The sequence below is a fragment of the Dendrobates tinctorius genome, unplaced genomic scaffold (genome assembly GCF_039654945.1).
Source record: "Dendrobates tinctorius isolate UK_male_01 unplaced genomic scaffold, ASM3965494v1 ptg000031l, whole genome shotgun sequence".
NCBI classification, from domain to species: domain Eukaryota; kingdom Metazoa; phylum Chordata; class Amphibia; order Anura; family Dendrobatidae; genus Dendrobates; species Dendrobates tinctorius.
Window position 1 is genome coordinate 7,201,462 of NW_027361699.1, and position 21,658 is coordinate 7,223,119.

The 21,658-nt window shown below is 42.6% G+C and overlaps 1 protein-coding gene across 3 annotated transcripts in view; it reads left to right on the forward strand.

Moving 5' to 3' along the window:
• The window catches only part of ZDHHC21 (zDHHC palmitoyltransferase 21), a 79,456-nt gene that overhangs the window by 7,185 nt on the left and 50,613 nt on the right, over nucleotides 1-21,658 (forward strand). For 2 of the 3 annotated variants that reach the window (XM_073572163.1, XM_073572164.1), the window contains exons 2-4: nucleotides 9,519-9,723; nucleotides 13,802-13,900; nucleotides 20,084-20,195. In XM_073572163.1, coding sequence (XP_073428264.1) covers nucleotides 9,567-9,723; nucleotides 13,802-13,900; nucleotides 20,084-20,195 — 368 coding nt within the window. In that variant the 5' untranslated portion in view covers nucleotides 9,519-9,566. The remainder of the gene's footprint in view (nucleotides 1-9,518; nucleotides 9,724-13,801; nucleotides 13,901-20,083; nucleotides 20,196-21,658) is intronic. The other variant, XM_073572165.1, reaches the window with a different exon arrangement.

A 21,658-nucleotide genomic window follows, 5' to 3' on the forward strand; every position in this document is an offset into this window, starting at 1 on the left:
CAGGACAGCTACGGGGAGGGGGGAGCCACGCATACCAGGACAGCGACAGGGGGAGTCACGCATACCAGCACAGCGGCGGTACTTTACATCAGCAGCACAATTTTGGAACCAATTTTTTTTTATTAGGAAGTTATGAAGGTTAAAAGTTGAACAGTGATTTCTTTTTTTTTTTTTTCTCATTTTTACATTTTTTTTTTTTTTTTAAGGAACATCACATTCGAAGTCACTTTGAGGGGTCTATATGATACCCTAAAGTGACACCATTCTAAAAACTGCACCCCTCAAGGTCGTCAAACTGCATTCAAGAAGTTAATTAACCCTTTAGGTGTTTCAAAGGAATTTTTTTTTTTTTTAAAAACTTAATTTTTTGTGAAATTTCATATCCAAATTTTTTTTTTTATTTTGACAAGGGTAACAGGGAAAAAATGGACCCCAAAATTTGTTGTATAATTTCTCCTGAGCATGACAATACCCAATATGTGGGAGAAAAGCACTGTTTGGGTGTACGTCACAGCTCGGAAAAGGAGCGTCATTTGACTTTGACTGCAGCCCCTCCGCCTCTGATCCAAAGGCGGAGGGGCTGTTGGCACTCTGCCGGCTCCCGGAATTCTGTGATCACTTTTGATCGCAGCATTTAGAGGGTAAAGTGCCGGGAGCAGTGTCTGACCGCTCGTGACTCTTAGTGCCGGGTGTCAGCGGACACCTAGCGTCGATCGCAAAACACGTGTGCGCGGGCGAAAGCGATGTCATAATAATACATCCCTGATCAGATAGGCCCAGAGTACATATAGGTACATATAAGGGTTAAAAGTCGACCAGCGATTTCTCATTTTTCCAACAAAATTTACAAAACCATTTTTTTAAGGACCACCTCACATTTGAAGTGAGTTTGGGGGGTCAGTATAACAGAAAATACCCCAAAGTGACACCATTCTAAAAACTTCACCCCTCAAGGTGTTCAAAACCACATTCAAGAAGTTTATTAACCTTTTAGGTAATTCACAAGAATTGAAGCAACGTGGAAGGAAAAAATGAACATTTAACTTTTTTTCTCCAAATTTTTTTCTTCGGACACAATTTTTTTTTTTTTGTCAAGGGTATCAGGAGAAAATGAACTACAATATTTGTTGTGCAGTTTCTCCTGAGCACACTGATATCCAATGTGTGGAGGAAGACTAATTTTTAGGCGCACAGCAGTGCTCAGAAGGGAAGGAGCATCATTTGAGATTTTGAATGTCAAATTGGCTGAAATCGAGAGCGGACGCCATGTCGTGTTTGGAGAGCCCCTGATGTACCTAAACAGTGGAAACTCCCCACAAGTGACCCCATTTGGAAACTAGACCCCCCCCCCCCCCCCATCCCCAAGGAACTTATCTATATGTGTGGTGAGAGCTCTGAACCCTCAAGGGCTTCACAGAAGTTTATAACATAGAGCCGTAAAATTAAAATATCATGTTTGTGAAAACAATATGATCTTTTCATCCCCAATTTTTATCTTCCCACGTGTAACAGGACCCCAAAAGTTATTGTGCAATTTGTCCTGCGTACGCCGATACCCTTTTTGTGGGGCTAAACCACTGTTTGGGCGTGTGGCAGAGCTCCGAAAGGAAGGAGCGCCGTTTTGGAATGCAGACTTTGATGGAATGGTCTGCGGATGTCATGTTGTTTGCAGAGCCCCTGATGTGCCTAAACAGTAGAAACCCCCCACAAGTGACCCAATTTTGGAAACTAGACCCCCCAAGGAGCTTATCTAGATGCGTGGTGAGCACTTTAAACCCCTAAGTGCTTCACAGAAGTTTATAACGTAGAGCGATGAAAATAAAAAAAATCATATTTTTTTTCCACAAAAATGATCTGTTTGCCCCCAATTTGTTTTTTTCACAAAGTTGTGCAATTTGTCCTGAGTATGCTGATACCCCATATGTGGGGGGAATCACTGTAATCGCCTTACTGAGATCTTTGGGAGGCAGAATGAACAAATCCATAAAAGGTGAAGAATTGTTTTTATTTTTTACGCCATTCCTCATGCGGCATTAGTGATTAGGCGACTTTATTCCTCAGGACGGTATGACTATAGCGATACTTGATTTATACCTTTTTTCTTGTTTAGCTTCTGTCACACACTAAAAGATGCTTATTTTTTACAAAAAAAAAAAAATTTGCATCGCCGTATTTTGAGAGCTATAATTTTTCCATATTTCGGCCGATAGTTATGTGAGGGCTTGTTTTTTTGCTGGACAAGCTGACGTTTTTATTGATGCCATTTTCGGGCACATGACGTTTTTTGATCGCTTTCTATACCGATTTTTATGTAAAAAAAAAAAAAAATGTGTATTTTTGTAGGGGAATTTTATTTTAATTTTTTTACATTTTTTTTTTTTTTTTTAAAAATGTATTTTTACCTTGTCCCTTTATGGGACTTTCACTTTTTCACTTTAATTGCAGGTATAATACATTGCAATGCTCCAGCATTGCAATGTATTATACCTATATTGAAAGCTTCTGAGACCATGCTGTGAGCATGGTCTCGGAGGCTTTCCGTAGCTGGATGACCCGGGGGTTGTTATGACAACCCTGGGTTGTTATGACAACCCTGGGTCATCATGACAGAGGTCGGGCCCCACGATTACACCACTGGGATGCCGATCAGAAGGCAGAGGGAGCTCCCGACCCTCTGCCTCCCCCTGAATGCTGTGATCGTGCTCGATCGCGGCATTCAGGGGGTTAACAGCCAGGGGCGGCATGTACGCCGCTCCTGGCTTCTAGTGCAGGAATCTCAGCCACCGCAGCGCTGAACTCCTGCACTGACTGGTCAGGAGATGCTGAAATTCCATGTAAGTTACCATGGAATGAGGATGCAATGAAACTAAAAAATTTAAAGGGGTCTTAATACTTTCCGTACCCACTGTATATGAGGCCTGAAAGGTGGTGGCTCTTCTCGGTCAAACCAGGTGACAGGTTCCCTTTAAGAAGTTTAATGTTTGTATCAGTCAGCAGTGGCATACAGTTGTGGCCAAAAGTATTGACACCCCTGCAATTCTGTCAGATAATACTCAGTTTCTTCCTGAAAATGATTGCAAACACAAATTCTTTGGTATTATCTTCATTTAATTTGTCTTAAATGAAAAAACACAAAAAGAATTGTCCTAAAGCCAAATTGGATATAATTCCACACCAAACATAAAAAAGAGGGTGGACAAAAGTATTGGCACTGTTCGAAAAATCATGTGACGCGTCTCTAATTTGTGTAATTAACAGCACCTGTAACTTACCTGTGGCACCTAACAGGTGTTGGCAATAACTAAATCACACTTGCAGCCAGTTGACATGGATTAAAGTTGACTCAACCTCTGTCCTGTGTCCTTACCACATTGAGCATGGAGAAAAGACCAAAGAACTGTCTGAAGACTTGAGAAACCAAATTGTGAGAAGCATGAGCAATCTCAAGGCTACAAGTCCATCTCCAAAGACCTGAATGTTCCTGTGTCTACCGTGCACAGTGTCATCAAGAAGTTTAAAGCCCATGGCACTGTGGCTAACCTCCCTAGATGTGGACGGAAAAGAAAAATTGACAAGAGATTTCAACGCAAGATTGTGCGGATGTTGGATAAAGAACCTCGACTAACATCCAAACAAGTTCAAGCTGCCCTGCAGTCCGAGGGTACAACAGAGTCAACCCGTACTATCCGTCGGTGTCTGAATGAAAAGGGACTGTATGGTAGGAGACCCAGGAAGACCCCACTTCTTAACCCGAGACATAAAAACGCCAGGCTGGAGTTTGCCAAAACTTACCTGAAAAAGCCTAAAACGTTTTGGAAGGATGTTCTCTGGTCAGATGAGACAAAAGTAGAGCTTTTTGGGCAAAGGCATCAACATAGAGTTTACAGGAGAAAAAAAAAGGCTTTCAAATAAAAGAACACGGTCAAACATGGCGGAGGTTCCCTGATGTTTTGGGGTTGCTTTGTTGCCTCTGACACTGGACTGCTTGACTGTGTGCATGGCATTATGAAGTCAGAAGACTACCAACAAATTTTGCAGCATAATGTAGGGCCCAGTGTGAGAAAGCTGGGTCTCCCTCAGAGGTCATGGGTCTTCCAGCAGGACAATGACCCAAAACACACTTCAAAAAGCACTAGGAAATGGTTTGAGAGAAAGCACTGGAGACTTCTAAGGTGGCCAGCAATGAGCCCAGACCTGAATCCCATAGAACACCTGTGGAGAGATCTAAAAATGGCAGTTTGGAGAAGGCACCCTTCAAATATCATGGATCTGGAGCAGTTTGCCAAAGAAGAATGGTCTAAAATTCCAGCAGAGCATTGTAAGAAGCTCATTGATGGTTACCGGAAGCAGCTGGTCGCAGTTATTTTGGCTAAAGGTTGTGCAACCAAGTATGAGGGTGCCAATACTTTTGTCTGGCCCATTTTTGGAGTTGTGTGAAATGATCAATGTTTTGCTTCATTGTCTTTTGTGCTTTTTCATTTAAGACAAATTAAATGAAGATAATAATACCAAAGAATTTGTGTTTGCAATCATTTTCAGGAAGAAACTGAGTATTATCTGACAGAATTGCAGGGGTGTCAATACTTTTGGCCACAACTGTAGTTTCTAAATGTTCAATGTATCGTTCAAAATGGCCAATGTCATGCTGCTCTTTGCTTCATTACATTCCTGCTATGGACTAGCTTTGCAAATTTTTGGCTGATTCTTGCATCATTTATTCCTAAATGCAAAACATAAATTGCAAAGACCTTGGAATAGAAAAAAAATAAGCTTTTTTTTTTAAGCGATTGCTGATAAATGTTTTGCTAGTGAGTCCTAGCTCGTTTTTCTTCTCTCAAAACCATGCTGGTTCATCTAACTTGAAATTCTTGGTGGGGTTACAAAATCCTTTCAGGCATGGGTGTGTAATTTATTTTCTCAAGGACCCTCGTGTGCGCATGTGTCTATTGTGAGTAGGTTTCAGGGTGAACATAACTCTGCCCAATATTTTATCGCTTAATAAGGAAGAGAATAAAGGGAACCTGCTATGTACAGACACGCTCTCTACCTGCAGTAATCTGAGTGTACATTGTTCTTAAAGGAGTGGTCCAAAACTATATTTTTTAATCTTAAATGTATGTCTAATGTAATAATCTAATCTTTTCTAATATACTTAAAGTCCCTATCGTACCCTCACTATGCGGTCTAATGGCTTTATTTTTATTTTTTGATTATGCTTAGTTTGAGAACCCCCAGTGCATGCTGGGATACTCAAAAAGACCCCACTATAGATCAGAAGCATCGGTAACTGCCGCAGCCTCTGCCCTCACCATGAAATTAAACGTCATTTCGGGGGCTGGGGCTAGTCAACGCTCTGAGCATGCGTCAGTTGTCAATTCTGACATATGCTATATTATTTTTAAAGCCGTGACAATGCGCTCTGTCACTAACTCTGATAAGAAGTGACAAGCCGGCAAGAGAGTGCAGTGCCGGTATGCATTGATGGATGTATTGATACTAGCCTTGCTCCCTAAGTGACATCACTTTCTTTTTTTTCAAATTTCTTTTTGTGCACTTGGTTTATAGTTTTTCACATTTAACAATCTTATATTCACTTTATAGTAGTACGTACTAGATTCTAGTAGATGGAGCACAGTATAAATCCTTCTACAGCAATATCTACAGATTGGCTTTTATCTGCTGGGTTCGAGTGAAACTTGGAGTTCTCAAAGCCTTAGAATGTCAGAGCTTCGTTTAGTTTCTCATCATCATTGCAACCAATTATGGTCCATTGTGTGGAATGTTTGGGGGCCGAGGAGAGCCACTGACGGAGGATAAATGCCACCCAATAATTGGATATTGGTGCTGTTGAGGAAGTTTTTCACAGTCAGAGCTACTATAATGTCCAGTTCCACAATTCCCCACAGCTGGTCTCCACAGTGTTTCTGATAAGCCATTAACCAGGGCTGTGGAGTTGGAGTCGGTGCTCATTTTGGTGGAGTCGGTATAAAATGGACCAACTTCTAAAATATATGATAAATTGGGTACAGTAGTTCAATGCAAAATGTGCTGAATATTTTTTCATAGGAATTTGGGAAAGTTTTGAATTGAGCTATAAATGGCTGTTCTATTTCTGATCTAAGGCTACATTCACACAGCGTTTTTGCTGCGTTTTTTGAGGATACGGTTTTCAGCTGCAAAAGCAGATCAGCTTTTTAAAAAACCTGAAAGGTTTTTGAGCTCATAGATAATGTTTTCAATAGTAAAAGCAGATTAGAAACCTGCTCTATCTATCCATCCATTGGTGTTTCTCTGGAAAGAGAAAGTATTAGAAAATTAGTGATTGAAGAAGCCCTTAAACAAAAGGAAGATCTTAAAAAGACTCTCAAGACTCTTCATGTTTCTTAAAATTGATGCCTGCACATATGACAGAGTGAACTATTTTGCCATCAATGTTCGATATGTTTGTGACAACAAAGAAATTGTTACCAAGACACTGGCAGTAGTAGATACTAAGGCCGGCGTCTCACACAGCGTAGAAAATATGGACCGTATTGGACGGCCGTAATACTCATAAATGGTCCCTAAATAGTGATCCGTATGTCATCCGTTGTCAGGGTGTGGCCGCGTATTTTTCCCATGTAAACATCCGTATGCTGAGAATTTCTCGCAGGCTTGCAAAATGGACATATAATAGAGCCCTATGACAGGAGATATATATATACACACATTCTGTGTATATATCTATTCTTTCGTTTGTGTTTGAAAACCTGTCATTTACTGTATCTCGCACTGGATTGCCGGCTTTTCCCAAGGACACCGGGTGCGTATTTCTCGCAAGTCACACATCTGGTTCGTGTGTAATGTGTTTTTTTTGCGCACCCATAGACTTGCATTAGCGTACTACAGTCGTAATACACTGACAATCACAGCATGCTGTGATTGCCTCAGCCTGTAAAAAATACACAAGAAAAATACGGCTGATGGGAGCTACCCCATAGAGAATCATTAGTCCGTGTGCAATGCGTTTTTTTAACGCCTCTCACTCATCCGTATTTCACTCTAGTGTGACGCCGGCTTTAAGCTCATCGCAGCAGCCAGTTTCTCCAGGCCTTAGTGGAAAAAGTTCTGCAAGATTACGAACTCAAAAAAGAACAACTTCTTGCTATTGTAACAGACAATGCTCCAAACATAAGTACAATTAAATTGATGAATGAGTAATGAACAACAGCTAGAAGAAAATTTAGGATTCAGTATACTTGAGATGGAAGGCCACAGTGCTGTTCATGTATCTGAGGACAAACAGATATTACAACAGAAGAACAGCAAAATTATACTGTAGAAATAGATGATCTTGTTGAAGCTGCTTCAAAACACTTTCATATTCGCTGCAGCTGGCAATAAGAGAGTGTGCAAGAGAGACATGCTGGAAAATTGAGGAAATTAGTTATTGCTGCCAGAGCCCCTAAAATTGATTCCATCTTGAAGAGACGTGCTGGGAAAGGGGCAAATGTCGATCAAGCCACTTGGTGGGGCAGCACTTATTTAATGATTGAGCGATTGCTTGAAATAAAACCATTTCTTATAGATATGGCGAACACTCAGGTAACCCTAAATGAAGGTCAATGGACACAGGTGGCTGAATTGAAGGAATCGCGTAATCATCCATTTACCATGACTAAAAAATTACAAGCTGAGGATTTAACTCCTGGCATTTTCATAAGGGAGTTGAAGAACTTGCTATTTTGCCTGTCCCAAAGAGGAGGTTTAATCGCAGATGGCATTTCTGCTTCAATGAAACGGAGAGCAACACAGCTATTGGAAAATAAAATTCTTCTGGCAGCTGTTTATGTGAACCCAAGTCATCATATACTGCTTGATGATCAACAGCTTACTAAAGGAAAGGAAGCTCTGACTGAGGTAGCAGTTAGAATGAATGACCTACAGGAGGACTGCCAGTCGCAAGAGGAATTGGGTCCTGACAGTGCTACTGCTGCCATATCTTCATCCTCATCAGATGAGGAGTTTGACTTTGACAAGTATTTGGATGACATGGAGCAGGCAAAGCGTTGCCGCAAGGAAAAAGATTTCACTCTGTCCCCTATAGCAAGCAGATTGACCATATTTCAGCAAAATGTTTCACTTGCTCTCAAAGAAATAGAAAAATTAAACCGTTCATCAAAACTGACTGTGCATGAGACAATTCCTTTATACCCGGAAATTGTTAGAGATGTTGCCCATGTGGTTACGGCTTTGCCTCCATCCCAAGTTAGTGTAGAGAGGTTGTTCTCTAGCCTTAAAATTATTAGGTCAGATTTGAGGTCATCTATGAAGGAGGATCTGATTGAGGCCTATTTCTTAGAACAAATTCATAGACTGCACAAATGTTATTTAGTATGTTTTTGTTGAAAACTGTTTTTGCCACTTACATAGCTTATTACATAGTGTGAGATATATATATCTATATCTATCTCTCTAATTGGTGTAGTAACCACTGAGTCCGCTAGGGGGCGCTGTGTGAATGTCCCAAGAGAGAGGATGAATGGCAGAATACGGAATGGCCGTTATGTATCCTAAAGTGGGTGGCTTTGGGATGGAGACTTGTGGTGTTCAGCAATGATATTGCTGAGGTGTTGCTTCAATGTATAAGGGAGAAGTAACTAGAGAGATGGGTGGGCCTGGTTACCTACAAACCCACCCAGGGGGTGTGTTTAAGAGTGTCATAATAAAGTATGTGTGGCTGTGTGTAATAGGACCTTTAGTGAGGTCATAGCCATGTGATCACCTGTGGGTGTGGTTATGGACCATATGAGGTCCGGTCACATGAGATAGAGCGCATGGATCTGATTGGGCCTTGTGGAAGGTCCAGGCCTATGTGGAGGAAGGTGTGATACCTTCCTGAAGACCACGTGCTGAGGCTGCTGACCTGGGGAGGCCTATGTATATTGGCGGTATGTGAGGACGGATAAGCCTCCTCTGTGTTTGCTGAGGCTCCAGGACTGAGCCTGAAATCATGGACACTTAAACTTACTTTCGCCTGAGTTAAAGGCTATTCCTTATGTTATGTGCTGGTTTATCGGTTATGGAGCAATAAACCCTATGAACTTTTAAAGGAACGTGCCTTCTGATTGTCTCCCGTTGCTCCTGAGCGAGTTGAATCCCTACTATATATATTCGATATTACATAGTGTATTACATATTTTCAATTTATTAGTTTGTGTTCTAAAGTTGTATTCCAATACATATATATTATGCTCTATCTAAATATCTTGATTATTGTATCATAAAATGATAAAATGTCTGATGTTAACATTATACTACAATAAATTTTTCACTTAAATATAAGCAATATATGTGGGAGTTGGAGTCGGTGTAAGGGAAATTGAGGAGTCTGAGTCGCAGGTTTGGCTTACCGACTCCACAGCCCTGCCATTAACCTTTTGGTAACATTGTAACTAAATTTCCATTATTCACTTTTCACCATTTTTTGTTTCTCACAGCACACTGTGTGTAATTTTAAAATCCTTATGTTTTTACAGATTAGTGCTGTGATACAGATTTTCTACAGGAAAAAAATCAGACTATGAATGATGGGGCTGTCTATACACTTTGTTGCTGACCCTCAGGGATGGTGCTGTGTCGGGGTTATATTTTTCATATGGCTCTACAACACACTGTTTATTCCAAAACTCATCCTCTTTCCGCGTTTTGAAGAAGGACATGTAACTGCCGCTGCTATTTGTGGTAGGTTGCTTTTTCTATATTTTTGCTCCCTATAACTGTAAGCTTAATGTGAAAATACACTATATGGGCAAAAGGATTGGGAAATGCCTATTAATCCTTGGATTCGGGTTTTTAACTTAGACTTTATTTACCTATGGTAATAAAACTGTTAGTCATTCATTCTGCCATCATAAACATTCTTCCCAAAGAGCTTGCTGATTTCAAGCATGGTACTATAGTAGGATTCCACTGTTGCAACAAGCCAGTTCGTGAAATTTCTTCCCTCCTAAAATATTCTACAATCAACTTTGACTTGGATAATAGAAAAATGGAAGCGTTTAGGAACAACAAAAACTCAACCACAGAGTAACTCGGACCTCGTAAAATTATAAAGTTGGGTTACTGAGGCGCATAGTGTATAAGTCACCATCGCTCTGTTGACTCAACTACATTTACAAACATTCTTTAGCGTTAACATCAGTACAAAAACTTCACTGTGGGAGCTCCATGGCATGCGTTTCGACGGCCTATCAGCTGCATTCAAGCCTTACATCACCAAGCACAGTGCCAAGTGTTGGATGTGGTTGTGTAAAGCCGCCACCAATGGAGCTGTGGATTTCAGTCTGATGGTAAATTTGGGCCTGGCAAATGCCAGGAGAACGTTACCTGACTTCATTGTGTCAATTGAAATGTTTTGTGAAGGAGGGATAGTGTTACAAAGTTATACTTGAAGGGTTGGCCTCTGCCCTTCAGTTCCAGTGAAGGTATGACCTCTCTTCAAAAATATGCAATAGGAAGGTAATACAAGTGTATAAAATCTGCCGCTTCTTCCCGCACCTATGCAAACATGCAGTGTTAGAGCAACCCATTTTATTTGACCTGGTAGGTGTCTGATAACATTGATGGACTATGTACATTTGGAATAGCTTGTTGATCAGTTTCGGTGAAACATATTGTGGGAAGGTCAAGGCCTTATTCTCCCTGTCAGTGGAGGTTTAGAGTATTACTGCCCTCCATTTGGTCTCAACCAACAATGGTGATCAAGAGCGTCTCTTGGTTAACAACTGGGTGTAGATAAACCCATTGATTCCTTGGCTCCTTAAAATCCCAATCAGGGGCTATGAGGATTAGAGAATTTCTATTGTCTGAGAACTGGGTATTTAGGGTATGCCTTAGAGCAGAGGTCTCAAACACGTGGCCCGCGGGCCGCATGAGGCCCTTGAGGCAGTCATCTGCGGTGCAGAGCACCACTTGTCTCACTCCCTGAAGAAGGTAGAAGGGGGAAGGCTGGTGCGCATTCAGGCTGTTCTGTGAGACTGTGCATAGGACCCTGGGATGAGGACACAGGAGGGGGAGGAGTCAGGGGTCACATGATCGGGGTCCTCAGAGTATGCAGGACACTGCTGTCTGTTAAGGTTGCCATGGTGCTGGATGCGGGTAAGTTTCTGTGTGGGGTCAGGAGGGTTTACAGGGTGGATGTAGCGGAGCCATGTCTGTGCACAAAGTTTAGGGAGCGGAGCCGCGTGTGTACGAGGTGCCCGGAGCGGAGCCGCGTGTGTACGAAGTGGGGATATGCGTGTATTTTGGCATGGGAGACCCCATTTGAAAGTTCGCACCAGGGCCCATAACTTTGTAGTTACGCCGCTGCTCACGCTAGAAGAGAGGAGTACGCCGCTCCGTAGTGATGACATCCCTATGGCGCTGTGTAATGACATCACGACATCACGCCAGCGCGCAGAGAGCGGAGGCTTGACCCCCCCCCATTGCTGGATTTTGCAGGTGACTGTGGCTGTGTGTACAGCAAGATGATAGCGCCGGCTCACATGCAGAGCCGACACTATCATCCGCTGAGGTAAGCTGTACATTGCAGCTGACAACCTATTTCAACGGCCATGATCGGTATTAGCACCGATCACGGCTGTTTAACCCCTTAGATACCACTATCAGTTGTGGCTGTATTACCGTAAGTTTGAAAGGAATGCGGCCCGCCAGCTTTATAATTTTTTTTTTTTTTTTTTTTTATGCGGCCCATTTACTCTGCCGAGTTTGAGACCCCTGCCTTAGAGGCAAATGCCTAAAGAAAATGTCTGTGGATGTGATGGAGCAGTTGACATTGACCAAAGGATCAAGAAAATGATTGATATATACCTGCGCCATTGTCTTGACCCCTAAGTTCGACCAAAACTGAGCATCTTGGGAATGTAGCAATTCAGGAAGAACACTTTTATGCCATAAGTAGGACTCCTCTACTGTGTCATTCAATTGAAAAATCTTTTTGGTGGCTTTCCATGCTTGAACCACAAGTCTGTGAATTGATAAGGAGGAGTGCGAGTATTGCTTCAGTGCCTCCAAGAATCAGGCAAATAATTATCTGCTATCCAGGGCTGAAAAAGCAGTTTGCTAAGTTGTATAAGAAGTAGTCTAAGAGTACTGTGCCTTCCAGGAAAACGTTTGGAGACCAGTGTGAGCAGTTTCTTCTCACCTCAGCACTACTAGTATCTTCAGTATTGGATCATGAAGGTATTTAGGAATTTATTTTTAAAGGGTTTGTCTAGGTTTGGCACGAAAGTCTGCGATCACTCTACACTGTGAGGATTCACATGTCTGCAGTCACATAACGAACGGCAATGTGGGTTATAAATAATGTAATTTTCAAGAAAGCTTGATCTTAATGGACTTGTGTCTGTATTCAAATTAAGTAACTATGACATTTCCTTTTTTAGTGTTTTTTTTTTTTTTTTTTATCCTTTTTCTGGAAAGACCCTTTTTATATAGCATACTTGTCTGGCAGAAACAGGGTCCATTTTTGACCATTGGCTGTGTGTGACAAAATGGAGCGTTATAGGGACTAGGTACTTCGCATTAGGAAAATATTGTGGGTGGGAGGCAATACATGCCGCTGATGGTCTATCTGTACTTGGTACAGGAATTGCACACAGCTGGGCTTTGAAACTTGAGGCTTCCTTAACATGTAAGATTATTTAGGGTATATATTGTATAAGGGGGTGCATAACACTTTATTGGGGAAGTGAAAGGGGTATTGTAGTGGGTGATAACACTGAGGGATTTCAGTAGGGGCATAATTACTTGTGCATGTGTCGGAATACATTTTCCCTCTCCCTGTTTTTAAACATTGTGAGGCATAAGCCCATCTACTCTGCAGTTTTTTGTTTTTTTTTTTAATTTTATTTTTGTTGGAGAAAAGGGGTGGCAGGTCTAGGACTTTTGCTATAGGGCTATGTGATTTCTATGTACGCCCCTGCTTCTGCACCATTCAACCTTTATGGGGCTGCCAGGGAAAGCTAAGCGCTGTACTCTATTTTTTACTGTCTGTGTCACTGTAGCTGATACCATATGTGCACCTCTGCTGCATTTAAAGGGAACCTGTCATGTCATTTATAGCATCTAAAGTGTCCCCAGTGCGGTGTTAATTATGCAATTTGCATGACTAACATTTTTTTTTTCCATTAAAAAAAAAGTACTTTTTATAGTTATATTTTACCTGCTCATTTAGTCATAGGGGTATGCTTCATTGCATTGAGTCAGGGTTTTCCCTGCCCACACAATTTTTGAATCATGTTCCCGTGGTTGCGCTGCTCGTCACGGCCCATGCGCGGATCACCGATGGACAATGTGCAAGCGCGGCTTCCCCAATAGATACTTCGCTGCAAAACAATGAACACTGCACAAGCACGGGATTTACAGTGACTGTGTAACCCTGACTCAACGCAGTGGAACACATCTTTATGACTAAACGAGCAGGTAAGATATAACTGTCAAAATTGCTTTTTTATAAGAATTACAGCTGAGATTTTAATGGCAGAACCGTGTTAGTGACACACATTGCATCACTAACACAGCACTGGGGACACTTTAGATGCTACAAATGACGTGACAAGTTCCCTTTTAATATGCAGCTGCGGAGCCCCAATCTCTGAATCATTGGGGGACCCAGCAGTCCGACTCCCCATAATCAGCAAGTAATTCCATATCCTGTGGATGGCAGATAACCTGTGATTTTGGGAAAAACAAAAATAATCATATAGTAATTTTGTAAATATATTATAGTTGGTAATGTGTGCTATATTTTGTCTTTCAGCTTATTATGTAACTTCTGTCTTTTGTGTGATTTCGCTTTTAAGAGCATCAACTGCTGATCCTGGTAAACTGCAGGATAGTCCAAAAATCCCCATTACAGGTAATGGTTGTAACAGTCATAGTTTGCTATAATATTAGGCTACTTATTAGTAATGCTTGTAACCTGTAAATATTGCTGCTGTTTGATCACTTAAGTGGAGAAAGACTGGGTTCACATTAGCGTATGTGTGCGCAGCAGTTCATCTGCATGCACAAACGCATGCTTACGCTGCATTTTTTATCCGCTTCAGCTTGCGCATGATGCCATAAAATGCTGTATGTACATGTGTTTGTATGCGTTTTTGCATGCGTTTGCGTTTATGCGCATGCATTCGATATTTCCAGGGGAATTTGGGTATGCGGACAATGCTTTTCCAGTAGTTTCCTTGACACAAAACGCACAATGGGCGTGTCTCATGGTATTTCTCTATATAGACCCTGCACAGATGAAATCCTCGTCTTTTGCTGCTGTATACAGCTTCAAGATGAATTTAGTGTAAAGCTTCAATTTTAATCTTAATTTGTCACCGAAATTGACTTTTGCATTTGCTGTGGCTTGTGAAGAAGAAAGAAGAGAGAGACTAAAGACGCCGTTGTCGCTGTTGGCGACACCCCATCATTAAGTTACGAGAGAGCTGTGGAGTCTACTACTCCGTTGTACACCGAGCTGCTTGAAAACCTGGAGAAGTTTTACGACTACACGAGGATGTCGGAACAAAGTTTCAATGACTTACTGCAACATGTCTGAGGATCCATCACCAGGCAGGACACACAACTATGTCAAGCAATACCTGCTGAGGGAACATCTGTTGGTGACCCTGAGATATGTAATTTTGATAAACACATGTCATTATTATTGTTCTAAAAGCTATGTACTGATTCCCCCGCCCCCTCCATTTTCTGCTCCACAGATTCCTGGCTATTGACAAGACCTTAAGATCTCTACATTTTCAATTCGGGATTGGAGTGTCCACACTTTCTGGGATTGCTGGAGACACCTGCCGTGCTTTGTGACGTTCTGCGTGAAGAATTCCTCCCCTAACCCACAACTTAACTCTAACTGGAAAATGCTGCAAAATTCCAGGACCTTAGGAAAATTACAAACTGGGGGCTGTGGATGGCAAACACATTCTAAAACCTGCTGGAAGTGGATCAGAGTATTGCAATTACAAAAAATACTTTTTGATCCCATGCCATTTGCAGATGCTGGCTATCAATTTGTCGCTGTGGACATTACCTCATTTGGACGAGCAATTGACTCTGACATGGGGCAACGTTTGTATGGGAATAATTTCAATTTTCCACAACCTCTTCCGAACACTGAAGGACCGCCAATGCCGTTTGTTGTAGTTGGGGATGAGGCGTTTCAAATATGTGCCTACCTCATAAAACCATACTCGAATCGAGACTTGAATCACACAAAAAGGATTTACATTTACCGATTGACAAGGGCACGAAGAACTGTGGAGTGTGCCTTTGGATTGCAGGCATCTAAATGGTGCATTTTGGGAACAGCCATCAATCTAAAAGCAGACAATTGATGAGGTAGTGAAAAGCATGTGTTCTGCACTATTACATCCTGGTGTACGAGCGACACCACTTAGAACTTGAGATACCTGTAGCTAGCACATTGCATCATTACCAAGATCACCCCCTGAGGACTACATTGGAAGTTATCCAAATGAGGGATAACTTGGCTGCTTACTTTGTTTCTGATATTGAACGTGTGGCCTGGCAAGACCAAATGGTTTAATCCAATTGTAAATCTACCTGTATTGTTTGCTGAATTTAATAACACCTTCACTGTATTACCCATTATACAATACACGTGTGCGTTTTTAAATAAACAGTGATTGTGAAAACGAAAGATTTTTATTAACAAAAATAAAAACAATTTTTAATTTAACAAACATTAATTTGAAAACAATGAATAAAAATGGGGTGTAGGTTCGGGACCTGTTTGGTGTGACATTGTGTACCTGGGGGGTGTTGGGCTGGGATGATTGGGTAGGAGTGGGTGAGGAAGTGGTTACAGGTGAAGTGGCAACCAAATGGAGGATTGGGTCACTGGGGGGAAAAACAGACACATTGGGAGGGTGTAGGTGGAGGGTACATTGTTGTCAAATTTTCCTTTTCCCTAGCTTATGTTTTGGGTGCTGTGGGACGCTCCCCCCCCCCCCCCCCCCCCCCCCCCCCAAGTTCCCACGGGTGTTTTCTTTTGGTTCCATTTCCTGAGGTGCTGCATGCTGCAGGGATGCTGCACTCGGCTGCGTGGTAGGTGCTGCATGCTGCAGGGGGTGTGCACTCGGCTGTGTGGTGGGTGCTGCATGGTTTAGGGGGGCTACAATCGGCTGCATGGTGGGTGCTGCTAGCTGGAGGGATGCTGCACTAGGGTTCTTGGTGTAGCTGGGAACTGTAGGAACTGCCGTAATGTCCAGGGGTGGTGGATAGTTCAGTTGTTGGTATCCAAGTCCTTGTGGTGCTGGCGTATTCTGCCACTGGTGCTGTGCTGACTCTCTTTTGCAGTGTAGGAAAAGAGTGTGGCAGCTGGTGATATCTTGACTGCAGTTGGGACTGCTGCATGACCTCGGTGTAAGCAGCCTGACAGTCTTTCATTAGATACAGCTGGAGGTCAAGCGGCAGGTTTTCTGACATGCCCCGCTCGATTGCGGGGAAAAAGTCTCGCCGGTCTCTGAAGGTCGGCTTCCAGGTGGTCAAGGCATCTGTGGACTTCCTGGAAAAAGTGTGTTCACATGTCTGAACCCATTGTCCACTCTTTCCACAACCATCCTCATCCCATCCTGAAAGATTGAGCTTAAATAAGGGTATGTGCACACACTGCGGATTCTGCTGCGGATCCGCAGCGGATTTGGCCTCTGCGGATCCGCAGCAGTTCTACAGACAGTGTACAGTACAATGTAAGTCTATGGGATTTACAATCCGCTGTGTACATGCGGTTTTTACACTGCGGAAAAGCTACGGTTTTGAATCCGCAGAAATAAATAACATGTCAATTTCTGCGGATTCCACTGCGGTTTGCCACCTATTCCATTGTCCAGGTGTCAAACCGCAGGGGAAAACCGCAGGCCAATCCACAGGTCAATTTACCTGCGGATCTGCACGGAAAAATCCGCAGGTGAATCCGGAGCTTGTGCACATACCCTTAATGAATAAACTCGGGCATGATTGACCTCTTCCAGGCTGGCCCTCTGCCGCTGGTGAGAAGACCCAACAAAATCAGTGGCAGAGGGCTGGGAGAGGGGAAAACCTAATGGACCAGCTGCCTGTTTCCCAGCCTGTGAAGCCTGCCTGGATGCTCCATCGCTGGTGGATGATTGAGACTGTTCAGTGGCTGGTCAATTAGGGGCCGCTCCAACTGAGAACGATAAAGGTTGTATGGTTCTGCTCCAGGTTCTGTGTGGAAAATAAATTACAAACATTACTAAAAAAAAAAAATTAAATAGTTTAGATAATAGTAACACAACACAAAAGATACTCGCGTTCAATGAGTAACCGCAGGCCTCAGAAAAGGCCACATACAATGGTATTTATATTTTGAAACCTTTGGAGCAGCACCACTTCAAACACGAATCTCCTCATATCCTTGTTGAAGCGATCCTTCATCAAACGCCAACGGACTTTTACTCTTTTCACTGTGATTTGGGAAGAAAAAAAAAAAATTGGGCGCCTCCACTTACAGGAAAACGAGACGCGTCAGACCGCATAGCAATACATACAATAATCCTTTCTGCCTTGTGGAGTGGCATGGTCCCAATCATCCAACAGCGATCAAGCCACTTCTTCCCAGAGTCATCGAATCAATCCTGAGTCAGAATGGTAACGATCACGGGTGTCCCACAACACTACTCACTCTTGCACAAGAGGAAAGAGCTTGTCATTGTCAATAACGAGTTTGCTTTCCTCACGTTGTGGAACCTATAGATAAAATAAAGAGAAAAAAAATAAGTCATATAGTTTTTAAGATGCAAAACTGAAACCAAATTCAATTACAACTCTGATAATGAGAAGACTACTTGCACACCGGCTCTCCTCCTCAGGAACTTGAGCACGACGGCGCTGGGAAGATTAATTTCCACTCGATTGCTCCTGCTCTTCCGCACTGGAAGGTTCCTGCAAAGAAAATACATGATTTACCACATGTCTATTGTCAGTCAATACATACTAATCAGGATATCAAATGTCATTTCCACTCTGGGAAGCATTCTGACCTTCACTGGAGGACATGATGGAATAGCAGGAAGCAGTCAAGTGAAACACTAGAAAAGAACAGATAAGAAAAAAATAACTAGAGCGATGTGTGTACACGTAGCTTTTTTGCGTTTTCTACGCGTGAAATCGCAAAAAAAGCATCCCATGCAATCCTATGGGATTCCGCAATGCTGTGCTAATGCTGCGGAATCGCATAGCGGAAAAATCTGCAGCATGCTCATTCTTTTTGCGGAATCCTAGGGATTCTGCACCCATAGGTTTGCATTGAAACCCTCATTTTACGCATGTGGCTATGCCCACCATGCGTAAAGTGAGCACTTCATGTGCGGATGGTACGCAGGGTCTGGAGGAGAGGCGACTGTCCTCCAGGCCCTGGGTACCATGATCCTGTAAAAAATAGAATAAAAATAAAAAATATTATTTTCACCTTCCAACGGCCCCCGGTGTCCTTCCCGCCTCTCACCACGTTCCTGGCATCTTTCGGTCCCAGTAATGCCTTGCGTGAATGACCGCGATTACGTTGCACTCATCGCTGGTCCTTCGCGCAAAGCATTACTGGGACCGGAAGATGCCAGGAGTGTCGCAGAGCAGATTGGGGGCCGTCGGAAGGTGAGTAACAATATTTTTTATTTTTTTACATCCTATCTTTTACTACTGATGCCGCATAGGCAGCATCAATAGTAAAAAGTTGGTCACACTTGTCAAACACTATGCTTGACAAGTGTGACCAACCTGTCAGTCAGTTTTCCAAGCGATGCTACAGATTGCTTGGAAAATGCTAGCATTCTGCAAGCTAGCTACGCTTGCAAAATGCTAGTTTTTCACGGGAATTCCGCATGTGGATTTCCCGTGGCAGGGAGTTGCGGAATCGCCGCGGAAATTCCACGCGTGTGCACATAGCCTGAAGGCAAAAGAAAAAAATAAAGAAATTAAAAACACAATGGATGCCTACATTACAGGCAGTAGTCCAACAACACAGCAGTCAGGCAGCACAACCCTGAGATGGCTGCACAACACCAGTACAGCAGAACAGGGGAAATCCAGAACAGGAGAAATACGGAACTGGAGAAATTCCAAACAGACCTCCATCCAGGACACCAGCAAGGCACTGTCTACACGGAACAGAAAGAAAAATAATGAAAACTCTGAGACTGGGCAGAACAACATAGTAATCGAAAAATACAGACACTCATACTTGTTTTAAGAAGCTGAGAGGGCCAGTACCACATCACGGGACAGGAGAAATCCGGGGCACCAGCACGGCAATGTCTACAAGGAACAGAAAGTAAAATATAAGTACAGACTGCAGTGAGAGACAGACATTTTAAAAGCTTCTATACTTACATACACACTTAAATATATCCCATCCACAGTCTTGAGAGTTCTGGACTTCCTGTGTCCACATCCCCTTTTTTATACACCTGGGATTTGGGAGGTGATGAATCATCATTGGCTGGACATTGAGTCTGAAGTACACATGCATATCGAACACATCCATGCACATATCCATGCGTACCAATGCCTTCCCATAGACAGTGATATGTTTTGATGCACTCATCCGCAAGCTCTTGCCTGCGCGTATTTGACGGATCAAAAAATGCAACATGTGTTCGGCTTGCGTGGCGAAACGACACATCCGCACCCAAACATGCAAATGCATGTCCCTGCCTACACAATGATAAAGATAGGTACGCAAGACGCATGCAGATCTGTACGCTAATGTGAACCCAGCCTTACTTCCTCCAACTTGTGCACATTGACAATCGAAACAAGCCTGACTCGCTAAGCAGTGCATTCCATTAAAGGAATCTGGTCACTCAACTCCAGCAAGCGATTTGTGTGTGCTACACCAGTCTCAATGAATCGCTCCCTTTGTCTCCTTGTGTGAGTGGTGTGCATCCCAACTTTGGGATGTTTAATAGAACATTTCTGACCGCAATTTAGAAGTAATCCAGAAAACAACTTCTGAATGACACCAATATTTGATTTGCTTATTTTTTTCTGCTTTGAATAGAGAGAGAATTTTGGGAGCTATGCAACAAATGTAATCTGATGAGGCCAAAACGTTCTCACCACTGCAGTCGATGTGGCCACTGTGTCAGAAAGATGGATCACCACTGTCCTTGGTAAATGCCGTACCATTTATTAACCATATTTCCACTTTGTACTATTTAGAAAACTTTAATCGTAACTTACAAAATATTAACCTCTAAGTGACAAAGCCAAATTTTTTAAATCTGAGATGTAACTTTATGTGGCAATAACTCTGGAATGTTTCAACATATACCAGTGATTTTGATAGTTTTTTTTTTTTTTCATGACCCATTGTATTTTATGATAGTGTTTTAATTTATTTTGACATGTTTTGCGTTTAGTTATGAAAATATCAGAGTGTGACAAATTATAAAAAAAAGGTCATTTTCAAATGTGTATTCATATAATCCAAATAGTCATACCATACAAAATACTTAATAAATTACATTTATTTTATGTCTGTCTTGCATCAACACCATTTCCCCATTGACTTTTATTTTGTTATGACGTTAGAAGGTTTAAAAATTTAGCATCAGTTTTTTGGCATGATGTTCGCAAAACGTATTTCTTTTTACCACTAAAATGTTAACATCTGAACAGGGCGCTCTCATTGAAAGAATGACACAGTCTTCTTTTAATGATTTTAAATTAAACCATACTTGCATCATCGCCCATTCAATTGAAGCCATCGTCTCCCGCAATAAAACAAAAATAAGAAACAACCATATCCCTCACCTGTCCATCGTTCTGTCTGAATGTGAATCCATGTCTGGCGATACAGTTTTCAACCTGGAAGGTGCCCAGATGTGACCATCCAGGCTAAGGACCACTGGGAGAGTAAGCTGCTGTGGGAATGAGCTGCTCCCAGTCTGGGCCCCTGAACTGCGGTGACCTCGGTGAGACCTCCACTAGCGTAGTAAGAAAGTCTCATGGTGCAGCGCTGAGCTCACCGAAGTTCACTGTGACCAATTTCTCCCTGTGAACTGCGGTGAACTCACTGCACCAAAAGGCTTTCTCTCACTGTGCTAGCCGGGATCTCACCAAGGTCAACGCAGTTCAGGGGTCCGGCTGGGAATGCAGCCTCAGTGAAAGGCGGTAACCCCGATGACATCATCGCTAATAACAGCAGCAGCCCATTCTCCCAGTGGTTCTCATCCTGGATGGCTGCCGCTTGGCACTGTCCAGGTTGAAAACTGTCTCCATTACTAATCCTTGGCCTTGATGCCACGGACATGGGTTTGTAAAGGGTTACAAATATGAACCCCACTTGCCACCGCTACAGAGCAAGTGGGATATCCGGGTAAAGTGCCAGAATTGGCACATATAAAAGATGTGCTTTTTTCTGGGGGGCTGCTGTTTTTAGGCTGCGGGGCAATATCAATGACCACTTTCCACCTGAGCATACCAGCCCCCAGCTTTCTGCTTTAGCATGACTGGCTTTCAAAAATGGGGGGGGACCTCATAAAGCTGTTTTTGGAAAGTAAAAAAATAAAACAACCAGCGTGAGGACCCCTCTATTCTTGATAACCAACCTTGCTAACGCTGACAGCTGAGT